Here is a 14,845-nt window from a genome sequence, read left to right as displayed (position 1 = left end):
AAAATATTTTTGTGAACATTTTAACCAAAAGTAAAAATCAAATTCCGGTACCAATTTTTTTTTCTTTCACAAAAACGGAATGAGTGAATTGAGTACAAGTAAACTGAGAATAGGAGATTAAGTTGTGGTAAGTTTTGGTTGGATAATTTGATGCTTATAGGAATGATGAAAGAACAACATGAGAGAGTAACCTAAATTGAAACGGTTATTTAATTAGAACCGTTGATTTTTTAATGGTAAAAAAATTTGAAAAGCAAAAATCAATCTGGACCCTCCATTAAAAAAAAAAAAAAAAGACAAAGCAATGAGACTAGAATCCACGCCTACTTTTCTACTTAAATTGTCATATTGGATTCACTATTTCACTTCCTATAGAGTCCCTAAATTTGGGTACATACACCAAGGATCCGGCGAGTCCATATACTTTAGGGACTCACTTTCCGATCCATTGAAGATTCATTTTGTCCATGTATTTTTTTATACTCATTTTATACGATGGTTGTCTCTATATAGGAACTCCATTGGAGATGCTCTAAAGTAGAATCTTGTGGTACCATTGGTATCATCCAATTTGATCATGGGTTTCCGTCCCTTTATGCTCTAAGGTACAATCCGATTCTCGACCATGGATGCTCGGATTGCTACTTTGGAATCGTCGATCTCTGCCATTTCGGCGGCGATTTCCTCCCTCTCTGAGGCTATGGATGCCAAGATGATGGTATATTTCGATTAGTTCTGTAGTGAGAAATCTTTTGAGAGGGACGAGGATTCTCTCATGATCCTTTTTGTGATGATTTGAGGATCAATCAATCGTATCTGTTCATTATATACTGTGGGGTCAGTTTTCGTTAAATACTATTTATATTGAATTTTAAATAAAAAGTTTAAATTTTTAACTGCACGATATACGGTAAATAGAAACAATTGATTGATCATCCGGATTCTCACAAAGGATCCGAAGAGGATCCTATTCGTTTGGGGGGAGTAGACGAGTTTGGTAGATTTGGGTGGTATGAATAGAGGCAAGTGGGAAGAAGCAAAGAAGCCGCTCTTCACGGGAGTCTCTTGTCTCTAGGAGGGTCACTAGCTGGTTTTCAAATTGACATCCATCCCTTTTCTTTTCTTTATTTCCGAAAACGCAAGAAACAAAATTCTAGTGACAAAATAAAATCATTGTTTGTTCCAATATTCTTTATTGAATCCCCCTTCCCCAGCGCTGCTTCCGAGCAACCACTGTTCCTATGTTTAATGTATTGGGTTGCTGCTTCCTAGCAACCACCGTTCGTATGTTTAATGTATTGGCGTAGTATGTACGCCAACAAACACCGAAACGAAAACAAATCCACGTTTAGTAATACTTTTGCCATACTAATTTAACATGGCAAAAATATTGCAGCAGTCAACCCCAAATCTAAAAGCACACCTGAAGAACCATAAATTAAATCGTCAAGGGTTTGAACCAAATTTTAAGGACACAGCAGGTGTTGACTTTGTATAAATTTCCTATTATTTCGGGATCCCTTTAATCTTGGGTTTCCTAGTTTAGGAGATTGTCTTGTAATTATATTGTAATTATTTTTTCCTGTTTACAGTAAGATTGTATATGATTATATATACCTCTAAATGAGAAGAATAAAACACATTCAAAGCATTCTCTTCTGCAAGAATGAGAATTTAAGGAAAAACTTCATCATTAATAGCATAGAAGCTTTATATTCTATAACAAGCACGTTATACTTAAAAAAAGTATAAAGTGCTTGTTATAGAATATAAAGCTTTTATGCTATTAATGATGTACTTTGTTAACATTCATCTCATCTTTTTTACCAGATTTGTTGAATGGAATAGTTTTGAACGTATATTCGTATGTGTGCGCGTTTAAATTTGACCTAAAACAATTTCGAAGCATGGATTGTTTACCGACTGCAAGATCGAGGTCAATTCAACTTTGTTTTGTAAATTACCCGAGTCATGTAGCATAAGACTATGACCTGGTTTGGTACTGAGGTGATTCTGAAAAAAGCTGGTATCAAAAAAAGCTGGGAGCTGTTTTTGTGTTTGGTAAACATTCAGCTTCAGCTTTTTTTCACAGTTTTGGGTGAAAAAAAGCCAAAAACAAGAAGCTGCAAAACCCAGCTTTGAAAAATCGGTTTTTTTTCACATCTGTTTTACATAAAAGTTTACCAAACACTATAATACTGTTTTTTTTTCTTTTCAAAAGCACTTTTACAAAAAAGTTTACCAAACACTCTGCTGCTTTATTTCACAGCCGCTTATTCTCACAACACAACAGAATCAGTTTTTTTTCAAAGCACAGCAATACTAAATCAGCCCTATAACACATGCACTCGATATGTAAGGCTTAACTTAGATTCTCTTAACTGGGGATTCCTAGCCCATGATTGTTGTAGTTTTGTAAAAAAAAAAAACTAGGATTATATAAGCATTTGGTAAAGATATCTGCAACCTGAGCTTCTAATGCTATCTGCAACAGGTGAAAGTGTTGAACGAAAACATTACACTAAACAAAGTAATTTACGTAGTACTTTACAAGAAAGAGAAACAACATTTTAAACCAATATTCTACAATAAAAGTTCAACAACTGTCTACAAGCAACTCTCTTCTTCCAAGTCAGCCATTGGATTTCTGTCTCCGCTCCCCTATAACAAAATTATTAAAAGAAACTAATGAAAAAAGTTTCAAAACATTGAATTTTAACCAAAAGCACTTTAATAATTTTATTTAATGGCTAAAACAAATCCAACGTCAAACCAGCCCAATGAGACCGGCTTAAGCAATGAGTTCCCAATTTTGCCCCTGACGGCAAACCTTTGCATGTTTAAACGCTCTCTTCCTTTCCCGATCTCTCCTTTGCACGGAAACAATATTCCATTTTTGCAATCGAACCAATCAAATCTCTCTCTCTCTTCCTTTCTCATCTCTCAACCCAATCTCTGTTTTCGTTTTCGATTCAATTCGAATTCCACCATTTTTCGAATCAATTGAATCGATCGGATCCGATAAGCATGAGCGAGCTTCTCAGCATCGAGCATCTGGAGCTCAATTTCCCCTAGCAGTATAAAACGCTCTCTTTCTCGTTCGATCTGTTTTTTTGTTTCAAAAGATTTGCATGTTGTGGTTTCGTTTCTATTTTCAATTTGCCGTTTTGTTTTTGCTATTGAATTTCTCCAATCGAATTGATGATGGAGGTGGAGACAACGGCGGCCGGGCAGCTGGAGCTACCTGCGTTTCCCAGCTTCAGAAACTCAAGAGATCTTACATCACAATAGCTAATAGAAACTAATAAAACTTGTGTATCACAGTAATCCATAAATGAAAATACGATTGACTCTTAAATGTTACAACGCTAAACTATCAGTAAGTTGGCATTTCACCTTCTTTTTCATCGGTGTAATAATCACCAAGCACTAGACACATGCATATTGAATAGTTAACAGAGAGAAACATACCCTTTTGTCGAATTAAGACACTACCAGCACGTGCCTGAAGCCAAGCTCCCGAAAGAAAATAGCAGCTTTAGGAAGGGACATTGTTTCAACTACGGTGTATGGTGAGGTATTAGTAAGGGGGTGGAGATCAAGATACATCTCCATCTCTTCCTCCTGAATGTCCAAATCCTCCAAAAGGGCCTCCGATAACTCCAAGTGATGCAAGAAAGAATCAAGGGTCTCGAAGAGAAGAGGGATAGGTCGCGTGGGAATCACTTTACCAGGGGCAACAGATCTTGCGAGAGCCACCCTGTCCAAGCAAAGAGCCTATGCAAGCGCCGGTGTGACCTGTGAACCATAGGTCCTTCCTCACCCAAAACAAACCCAGCAGCTACTCCAAATATAGAACCAAAAATCATGCGTTACATTTAGCAGTATGTCATGATTATCTGAATTAGATAGAAATATATGTGAAATAATCATGATACTCAATGGAATTTCGATTGTAGTTACTATGCAATTTGATTGTGTCACAATGCAATTCGATTCTTTTATCATCCATATTTCGATCAAGATTTAAGTGATATGAAATAATGTCAAATTACAACTTCACAAGTGATATGTAATGCTATTTTTCCTACCCAAATTTTGTTACGCGCGATTTTCTTTATAAAGTTTCCATAAATTGAGCCCTATTAAATTAGCGGACTACGTCTAACTTGATGCTTGCTATATGTATTGACATATGGGATTGAAGAGGCGAGACGTGTTTCTCTGTATGTTTATGCCTTGTTGTCGTGTTTACCCAACACGTTTTTTTTTCTTTTTTTAAATGTAAAGATTTGTTTCTTGATATTCACGTTTAAGTTTCGATTGGACTGTTTTAAGCTGCTTTTTGTAATTTGTACAATGTTTGGTAATTTTGAACAAAACACCTTATTCAAAATAAAATAAATAAGTCACTTAGTATTACGGTCTTAAATTCGATTCTTACAAGTATAGACAATACCGTTTGTTAAAAAAAAAAAAATAAATAAAAATAAATAGGGGGTTTATAGTGGACATGCGCACGTCATGAAAAACTGAGTATCCGTGGGGTTGAGGATTTGTGGAAATCCAAATCCTGATATCCAACTTTCAACTTTCAAGTTTCCACTTTCCACTTTGCTGGCGCTGTTTTTCTTTCTTTCAATCGTAAACAAACAAACAAACAAAGCACTCGGATTCAATCAGAGTCAGCCCACAAAGTACACGCTCCCCCCCTCTCTCTCGTCTCCCAGTCAAAATCCATCACCAACCCCACTTTGTATATGCTCCGGTTTGTGAGGTCCTTGTCTTCAAACTCTCTCACATCTTCCTTCTGAACCACTCTCTATGTTCTTCTCACCACCAAATCAAATCTCTCTGCTTCATCTACTTCCTCCCCAGAATTTTCCCCTGGATGTTTATAGTTTTTGGATGATATCTTCATCATCCATCATTCATCGATTGAGTTAGAGGTACCCAAAGGACTTTGAGTTTTGTTATATTCCTTTGATTTTCCAATTGTGGTTTGAGGCACTATTTGTTCACAGTTTCAGTTATAAATCATTGCTGATTCTCCAGAATTGAAGTGTTTGTGTGTTCATATATTACATAAATGGTACTGAGAATTTAGACTGGGAATTTGGATTTGAATTTATTTTCTGGAAACTGGAAAGCCATGGCAAGAGGCAGAGAAGACTACGAGAAGAACACTGGTTTGCTCAAACTCTTGCAGATTCTCTCGTTCTTGATAGTTTTTGTTATGGGGGTCGTTATAGGATTAGCAACGAGGGCGCATATGAACCGGTATTTTGGTTCCCAAACTGAGAATTATTCGCTTATCAATCACCTCTCCGCCAATAAGCCGCACGAGGAGAAGAATTGTACAATTGTGCCAGTTAGTGACAAGGTTGATTGCATGAGTATGGAGACGTTTCTTCAGCCGAAGAATTTGACACACGGTCTGTCTGATGATGAGCTCTTTTGGAGAGCTTCAATGGTGCCGAGAAAGCGAGAGTTTCCATTCGAGAGAGTGCCTAAAGTGGCTTTCATGTTTTTGACTAGAGGACCCTTGCCCTTGCTGCCATTGTGGGAGAGGTTCTTTCAGGGCCATGACAAGTATTTCTCAATTTACGTCCACGTGATTCCGGGTTATAAGCTCAATGTATCTACCACCTCTCCTTTTTATCTACGCCAAATCCCCAGTCAGGTACAAGTAGCCTCAATTGAAGTGCTATGAATCATTATTGCTTTGGTGCAAAACTTCTTTTTTCTGAATCCATGTCTTGCTATTTCCTCTTCGTGATCCTTACAGTAGATTTACTTGTTTGTCGTCGTAACACTAAGTTTTAGCATGGTGTTGTAATTCCTTCTTCGTAGTTTAAGAGAGTTTCAATGCGCGTAATGTCCACGTATCAGTTAGGTAGCAGTATACGGTATTGTTAGATCACTTAGATTTGTCTTAAACTTGTACCCCGAGATTGTTCTGAATTATCGAGTAATCTGAGATGAAGAAAAAGGCCTGAGAGTATGAAGCATTTACTATTATTTTGTGTGCATCTATCATTCGCGAAGATAGTATGGTCTACGTTCTTAATGAGTTACCTGATGCTTACCTTTAAAAATTTTCTTCTCTGCAGCCGGTTTCATGGGGGACACTAACGTTGCTTGATGCAGAGAGGCGCCTTCTAGCGAATGCTTTGCTTGACCTCTCCAATGAGCGCTTTGTTCTTCTCTCGGAGAGCTGCATCCCGATCTATAATTTCACTACTGTCTACGAGTATCTCGTTGCTTCAAACCATAGCTATGTCGAGTCATACGATGATCCTGGGCGTTATGGCCGTGGGCGTTACAGGCGCAATATGTTTCCCGATATTACACTGCGTCAGTGGAGGAAAGGGTCGCAGTGGTTTGAACTTAGCCGTGCGTTATCTGTATATATAGTTTCGGAAACAAAGTATTACACAATCTTCAGCAACTATTGTTTGCCTGCATGCTTCCCGGATGAGCATTACCTGCCTACTTACATCAACATGCTCCAAGGGTCGCTGAATTCGAATCGGACTGTGACATGGGTTGACTGGTCACTGCGAGGTCCGCACCCTACAACGTACGAAGGAGACAATATTACAGAAGATTTCCTGCGGTGGATAAGGAATAATGGAGCGCCGTGTCAGTACAATGCGGAGATGAAATCCATATGTTACCTATTTGCTCGGAAGTTTGCACCAACTGCATTGGAGCCTCTGCTCAAGCTCGCCGCGGCGGTGATGGAATATTGAGAATTTCCGGCTTTTTCAGCGGAGAATTTTGGTAGGACTCGAGTCGATTTTGTCCCAAATGCAAAAATGTACAGGCAGGTAGTTTTTGATATAGAGATATTATTGACTTGGTTCTCTCCGTCACTGAGTTGAGAGAACGAGTTAGTTCTCAAAATTCGGAAGGAAATCATCAATATATTATACAAAAGTTATAGATATATTATACAAAAGTTAAAGTTAAATGTATTTGGCTTGAATTTTCTCCGATGCACATTAATTGCGTATTTAAGTTACACAATGGAACAACAATCGTTAGATTCCGTTAAATCAAATAATTTAACCGTTTTATTATAACAAGACCAATAATATCAATCCAATTTTTCCTGTGTATTTATAGTAATTTCATCCCAAAAAGTGACATAGCAAACCAGCATCCATAGCATACTCATAAGAATATATAACTTTTGTAGCTAATTAGTCATACAGCTACCACCTGAGTTCCTCTGAAAAAAAAAATAACAAAAACTAAAATTTTAAGAAAAAAAATGGAAGCTTTGTTCTCCTGTAAGGGACCATGGTAGTATCCAATTCAATCAAGGGTTTTTACAAATCCAAAACTATAAAAAAAATTGAGAAACAAATTAAAAGTTGAGATCGATGAACACCGTACTTAACGGTAAACACACAGAGCTCTTGGATGAACCCTTAGTTAAAATTCTTTACCTTCTTGCATAGCACGGCCCAAGAAGAACCAAACCATTTGAAAAACTTGTATTCCAAACATAACAAAACTAAATGAAACATCAAAGCCCAGAAATCATAATGCTTCTATACAGTGAATGATCTTTATGAACCACAAATCCTAAAAGCTTATCACCGGAAGATGGGAATTACACATTTCCATTGGCCAAAGGATGATACACCCAACGTCAAACACCTCATCATGATCAAACCAAACTAAACTTTCATTCAATTAAGTCTCGCACACTTTAATTAAGTTAAAAAGAAGAGTCCAATTCTACCAAAACTACATACAGAAACCGAGAACAAACAGTGGTGCAAACCTAGATAAACGTCTAGATCAACATTAACATTAAATTAGCCACAAACCTAGATAAACCAACACTAAATTAGACTAAACTAATAACACGTAAGTTCAAAGCAAATTCCAAATCAAAAATTTGGATAAAACCAACAACAAAACCACACCTTGTTCCTCCTCTGTCTCCCTTCTCTTGCTTTTCTCTTTTGCCAAATCCCCACATGAAGCCTTTTTTTCCTCATTTTTTCTCTTTTGGCTGCTCACTTAACCCCCATTTTTTTTTTTTTTCTCTTCACTTTCCTCGATTTCCAGTCCTCCCTTTCTTCCACATCTGTCTTTTTTTCCTCATTTTTTCCATCACTACTCTTGACACTAATTCTCCACTCTTTTTTATCTCTTAATTATTTTAACCAATCAAAACATGGGATCACATTTCCACAAGCAGCCCAAAAAAGGTTGTGGCAATTTTGTAAATAAACCGAAATTTCCCCAAATCACTGTTCAGTTGAACACGGAGAGAGAGTCGGAGGGGGCGGAAAGAAAAGACAGTGGCAATTTTGTAAATAAAGTGAAATTGGGCCAAAAACACTGTTCAGTTGAACAGTGTATTTGGATTTCCTACTTTAGACTAAAGTAGTGTGTGACTTTTTTTTTTTTTCAACAAACAATATTATTTACCTTAAGGGGAAGAGGGTAGGCTACACCTCATAATGGATTAACACTAATGTGGTTTAAATTCGTTTTTAACGAGAATCGAACTTAAAACATCTAACTTACAAATGAAGAGGAATACCACTAGACCATAGTACTAAATAATTGTTATAATATGTAACTTAAATATGCACTTTTGATGAACATTGGAGAAAGCCTCGAGTTTTGGCTTGTGTTGTCTTGGTGAAATCAAATAACAACCAATGGGAGTGAGCATATTCGTATTCGATACAAAAGTTAGATACTCGTGAAACTACAGCGACTGTACATGTAATTTGACTTATTATTCTTGTTCTATTGTAGGCACAAAATTGACATTTTATGACACACTCATGTAAAAGACGGGGCTTATATCTGTATGTGGAATTTACATGTATTGGAGACGGGGCTTATATCTGTATGTGGAATTTACATGTATTAGAGAGTGTCAGCAAGCGTTTCAATTCAGATATCTGCTTTTCTAAGTTCACATTTACAAAAACACTCGTACAAGCAAGATCTGAACAACAATGGAAACCAAAATCTCAGTCCAAGGAAAGGCAATACATCTCAGAATCTTGGCTGACATTCCCACTACATTTTTCAGAATTTAACAACTCCGAATTTCTTGGGCTTGGGATTGGGTTTGGACTGGAGAGGCCGAGGGCTGGGATCCCGACTTATTTGGAAGAAAATGGGGGAAGAAGAAGCGGCTTTGGAGAAGAATACAGTGGACTAACCAGCAGCAGTGCGGAGACTGTCTGTTGCTCCGGCAACATGACGATGACATTAGACTGCAGTGAACCCCTGATCCTGGCACAGTGACAGCGGGTGCTTACCGGAAACTCCCATCAAGTCTTGGCAGGAAGCCCTAATCCTGTTTTACCTGTAATCCAAGCTAGATATTGTGTTCCAACATTAGACTGCAGCAAGGGGGGAGTATCATACGTACCTGTAATGCTCTCTCATAAGAAAATTGAAATGATCCCCCAACCCTAACCGTTAGCCCAACTGCTCAAGACGAGAGGATGCATTGCATTCCTAGAATTATACGCATATGAAACACAACCCACAGTGCATTATTCTACAGCAGTCATAGAATTTCAAATAGTATGCATTAATTCGTGTATACGTACGTACACCAGACATTGAGTCGCCTGGCTATATGGAATGTAAAACATCAAATATATAGTATATTGTAGGTAACTAGCAGGCACATATAAACAAAGGAAAGAAGCGAAAAATGAAACATTACTCAATACAAGTTAATTAACAAGTCCTGCTCGGAAAGTAAGAGATAAGACGGTCTTTTATGATTTTTCATCTCTCAAACCAAGGCCAAGTACTTGCCTGAATACAAATACAAATACATAGTCGACTAAAAAGGAGCTAAGTCAATGGGAGCAAAAATGAAATATACACAGACATACTGATTCAAAACAAAATACTGAAAATGATGTAGAATGAAGAACCATAACAGAGTCACTAATTTTCTTCTATCAATAAAAAATAATGAAACAAGACTGTATAAGAACACAATAGAATGTATAGACAACAATTAAATATATAAGCAATGGGGGGGAGAAATTGATTTCAACCGAGCATAGTCCCCTGAAAAACTAAAGCTGGGGCAGTGCCAAATGGTGCAAAAATGCAAGTCACCACAAGGAACCGGTTTGAAGAACAACAATCAAACTACCAAACCGAACCATTCACTAGGATGTATTCACCTACCGTGCATCTTTAAGGTGTGAATCTCAACCCATATTTAACATGCACAACTTGATAATTGAATGGTAATTTTCATATAAGTCAAAGTAATCTTTAACAACCATAAAGATGGCCGAGCACAAGAATAAATAACTTATCCTATTAATCGCTATAGAGCATATAAAAGAGAATTCAGTCACGAGAGCCCCTTATACACCCAATTGAACGCTTTAAGCTTGCAGCATGGAGAGACACTTAACGTAAGTTCAATGTAGCATTGGCCAACTTAACAATCAAGACAAAATTGCCGGCATCTCTATCAATCACTTGATATCTAAGGACCAAGCAGCTGCCACCTGTTCTGTATTTTGTGGGGGTTCTGATGGTGATTGGTGAGATCCTGTCCCTTGAGCAGGTTCTGACAGAGGGCGCTGTGGTCCTAGGCTCTGAAAAGCTTCAGATGGCGGGTACGAAGCTGTCACATGAGGGAGTACAGACGGAGGGTGGCGTGGTACTGCCGTTTGGGAGGCTCCTGATGGAGAGTAATACTGTCCAGTCATTTGAGGGGATTGAGCTGTGGGGTGCTGGCTTGTAGCCATCTGTGGAGGTGTTGGTGGTGATTGATAAGTTCCAGTCATTTGATAGGGTCCAGAAGGCGGCTGATACGTTCCAGATGGCGGCTGATATTGTCTAGTCATTTGGGGCGGTGCCAAAGACGGACGATATTGTCCTGCCATTTGGGAAGGTCCTGACGGAGGCTCCTGTCCTGCCATTTGAGGCGATCTTGGTTGGAATTGCCGAGGTGGTGCCTCTCTAGGTAGTGGTTGGTATCCTCGCCTATTTGTATTTAATACTCTCTGAATCTCTTCACCACGCCCAGCTTCTCCAAAAACCTCGTTTACAAACTGCTGTAATGCTGGAGGAATACCAATGCCATACCTCACCATCTCTTCCAATAAATCACGGCCTGTATCAAGCGCATCTTCGTTGCAAAGCCCCTTGATCACAGCTTCATAAAAACTGGCATCCGGTTTTGGTTCTTTTTCTCCCATTTTCTTCAAAATCTGCGCACAGTCTACTACCTTCCCGTTCTTAATCAATTCATCGAACACCGTATTACCAAGACTAGCAACCACTCGCAGACCAACCTCCACCATCCTGCTAAATATCTTAAGAGCATCATCTATCCTCTCTACTTTCAAGTACGCATCAATCAGCGTCCTATGAGTCGTGACATCCGGGGTCAATGACTTTGAGGACAATTCTGCAAACAGTGTCTCAGCCTCCGGCAACATCCCATTGTCACAATATCTAGCAATGATATTGTTATACCCCGCAACGTCCATAGAAAATGGCTTTGAATTCACCTTTGTCCCCACCTTCTTGAAGGTGGCAATCGCCTCATCGCACTTTCCAAGCTTAAAACACTCATTAACCATAATGTTAAATGTATCCGAATTCACAGCCTGGAAGTTTGGCGGGGTGTGATTATCCAACATCTGATCGAACAAATCCCAGGCTTCCTTCTTCTTCCCATGCTTAAGCAATACCTCCAAGAGAACATTACAAGTTGCCGGGACCATCCTAAACTGCCTATCAAGCAAGGACTTGTATGATTCCATCGCCTCCCTCTCTTTCCCCTGGTTGAAAAACCAATCCATAAACGTTGAATTCACGACCCCATCATAAACCAGACATCTCTCTTTAAGCTCATCAAAAAGCTCAACAGCCTTCTCCATATTCTCCAAATGTAAGAACCCCTTAATCAAATTATTATAAACCAAAGAATCCGCTCCGTGGCCCTTATTCAACATCTCCCTCAACAAGTCCACACCCTCACCTATCCTTCCAGCATCGACCAACCCTTTAGTCAAATGCCGGTATGTCACGGGCGAGGGACTGTAGGGGCAATTTGCAATTATATGCCGATAAATCTCCAGGCCCACATCGACACGGCCCTCGTCGCAGTGAGTATTAATCAAATTATTATACGATACAATGTTAGGAACAATGTTTGATTGATTGAAGAAGAAGTGGAAGAGGGCAATAGCGTCATTATACCTCTTGGCGCGGTACATTGCAGCCACAATGGCATTGCAGGTGAAGACGGTGGGGCGAGTGTTGGAGAAAACCGAGCGGCGCGCAACCTCGGAGGCCGCGTCCAAGTCTCCCGCGCGGATGAGCGACTGGACGCGGTTGTGGAGGTTGAGGCGGGGACCGACGAGGGCGGAGGTGGTGTCAGGTAGGCGGGGGGCGTTCGGGTCCCGTGGAGGAGGGGGGCGTGAGTCCCGACGGAGGGCGTTGAGCGGGGGCTCGATGCGGAGGCGGCGCTTGCGGCGTCGGCGCTCAGCGGCGGCTTCTTCGGCGGAGGAGAAGGCGAAGGTGCGCGTGGGGGTGGTGAGATGGAGAGGAATGTTATGGCTAGGGTTGTGGAGGTGGAGAGAGGAGAGGGATTGGGTTAGGGGTAGGGTTGTTGGGGTGGAAGGGCGGCGGAGAGAGCGGAGGAGCAGGCGGTAGATTGACATGGCTGTGAGACTGTGACTGTGAGAGAGGTGCAAATGCTTAAACCCTAGGAATCTGGGAAATGAAGGTGGAAGAAGGAAGAAGGGGTTTGGTGGTTATCTGCTTTTGCCCTGCGCGCGTTATGCTCCGACCAAAAAAAAAACTGTCCTTTCACGTTTGGGCCAGACCAGAGCATTAGACATAGACTAGTTGGGCTGAATTGCAAACTTGCCCACGGAGCCCAGATGCTTTTTATTTTATTTTTTGGCGAAAGAATGTATTTTTCCAGTTAAGGTCAGGGGTGGGCACTGTTCGGTTTAGTGCAGTTTTGAGTGAAACCAAAATCAAAACCGCAAGTTTTTGCGGTTTGGTTCGGTACGATTTTGAGGTTAAAATCGAATTGAAACCAAACCATTTAGTTCGGTTTGGTTTGGTTTTAAACGGTTTTGGTACGATTTCATTGTTTGAAAAAAGTATTATGGTTACTAGTTGTATCTCATTTCATTTTTTTTTTATATACATTTCAATTCTCTTCTACGGTACAACTTTTCTTCTATAGTTTACTTGAAATTTCTGCACAAACAAGGGTAACCTCGTCTAGAAAATCTTTCACAATAACAAAAAGCTAAATGGTGTAGCTCCTTTGTCTCTCGAAGCTTGGTAGTACTCGGTTGTTTTCCTCACAAGCTCCATAACCCTAGTTTGCTCGTCTCTCACCACTGTGAGCTCCGCCTCACATTCCTCCAAAAACCGCTTCATTTTTCTTGCAAACCCTTCTCTCTCGGCATTGCTACTCTCTACCAAAGGCTTCTTGATTTCGCCAACACGATTGCCTAGAGCAGAGCAAAGCACATGTGGATGAAGTTGTCATACTCTATGGTTACTGCTTTCTTCACATTGGATAGCTCAATGCTCAATCCTTCTAGCTTTGACAACCCTGGGATTAAGTACTCTTTTCTTCGCTCTTCAGGAGTTAGATTATCTGAATTCAGTGTACTAGTTTGGCTTCTTTGACTAGTGTTTCTTCCAAAGCTACGCTTTTGATTTATCACGAAACCTCTCCCCTTGGATTGAGCTAAATGTATGGACTCAATGAAATAATCAATTAGAATTTAACATTTAATAAATTTATGTGGTTTCAATTTCGGTTCGGTTTCAGATGGCCGGAACCGAAACCAAACCGTTTTTCCTTCATTCGGTTCAGTTTCAAACCGAAACCATTTTGAAACCGCAAACCCAAACCGTTCAGTGCTGTTCAATTTGGTTCGTGTTTCGGTTTCGGTTTCGGTTTCGGTTTTTGGGTTCAAGTGCCCACACCTAGTTAAGGCTATTTGGAAGTGCTTTTAAAAATAACAAAAAACGCTTTCAAACACTAAAAATACTTTTAATTATGTTTAGAATTTTTTTTTTTTTTTTTTAATTCTTATGTGTTCAAAAAAACCCTTGAACTGCTTTATGAAAGGGGCACATGTTAAAGACATTTTCAAGTGATTTTCCAAATGAGTCCACAATCACATTTTGCTGGAATATGTAGTTGTGCATCTTCTTAAGAATTACAAGGTGGCAGACCGCCTTACTGACCTAGGAAGTGGCCCCCCTTATTGTATTAGGTTTCTTTTGGACGATGATGTTTTAGATGTTTCAAGGCTTCGTGTTTGTTAACGATGGGCCCAGTTAGGCCCACCCACGGACATAAGCCTAAGGAAAGGCCAGAAAACCCAAGGCCCAAGGAATTCGGAGAGAGCCAGCCCTACCATCCGAGACGAAATAAGGACTACCCGACTAAGATCATGTGGGAGTGTTGACAACTTTATGGCACAGATCTCCAAGAATTGAACTGTGCTACTTAGACTATTCAGCGACGTGCAGACAATGGTAAAGACCTAGGATGGGACATAAGGGCAATCGAGACATTGCTCGGTAAGGCAGATTAACCAAGGTCTGAACGGGATGCTCGAGGCACTTGGCCCTTGAAGGGTTTGCCTTTTGATTGCCAGAACGTCACTTCGTTGACAGAAACTTGGGCAAATAGGTGAAAAGTGGTCAGAAAGATAGAACAAGTAGTTAGAACATTAAATATCGGTTTGAGAGGTCTCAAGGGGCAGGTAAAGATCTCCATAATGGGGGTCGGACGAATCGGAGAAAATAGAGTGAATGTATTAGCCAA

The 14,845-nt window shown here is 39.9% G+C and overlaps 2 protein-coding genes across 2 annotated transcripts; one reads left to right on the top strand and one right to left on the bottom strand.

Annotated features, from left to right (window-relative positions):
* Positions 1–4,747: 4,747 nt before the first annotated feature.
* LOC137715298 (glycosyltransferase BC10-like) lies at positions 4,748–6,759 on the top strand. The gene is made up of 2 exons (XM_068454576.1): positions 4,748–5,683; positions 6,114–6,759. Exons 1-2 carry the CDS (start codon positions 5,153–5,155, stop codon positions 6,753–6,755), a joined length of 1,173 nt encoding a protein of 390 aa, XP_068310677.1. The 5' UTR covers positions 4,748–5,152; the 3' UTR covers positions 6,756–6,759.
* A 2,124-nt stretch (positions 6,760–8,883) lies between these two features.
* LOC137739722 (pentatricopeptide repeat-containing protein At1g10270-like) lies at positions 8,884–12,787 on the bottom strand. Its single transcript, XM_068479407.1, has 2 exons — positions 10,533–12,787; positions 8,884–9,364 (listed from the first exon to the last, which is right to left on the bottom strand). The coding sequence occupies exons 1-2, from the start codon at positions 12,699–12,701 to the stop codon at positions 9,338–9,340; spliced, it is 2,196 nt and encodes a 731-aa protein (XP_068335508.1). The 5' UTR covers positions 12,702–12,787; the 3' UTR covers positions 8,884–9,337.
* Between the last annotated feature and the right edge of the window lie 2,058 nt (positions 12,788–14,845).

The sequence above is a fragment of the Pyrus communis genome, chromosome 1 (assembly GCF_963583255.1).
Source record: "Pyrus communis chromosome 1, drPyrComm1.1, whole genome shotgun sequence".
In the NCBI taxonomy this organism is placed as follows: domain Eukaryota; kingdom Viridiplantae; phylum Streptophyta; class Magnoliopsida; order Rosales; family Rosaceae; genus Pyrus; species Pyrus communis.
This window is presented reverse-complemented; position numbering and strand designations above follow the sequence as displayed.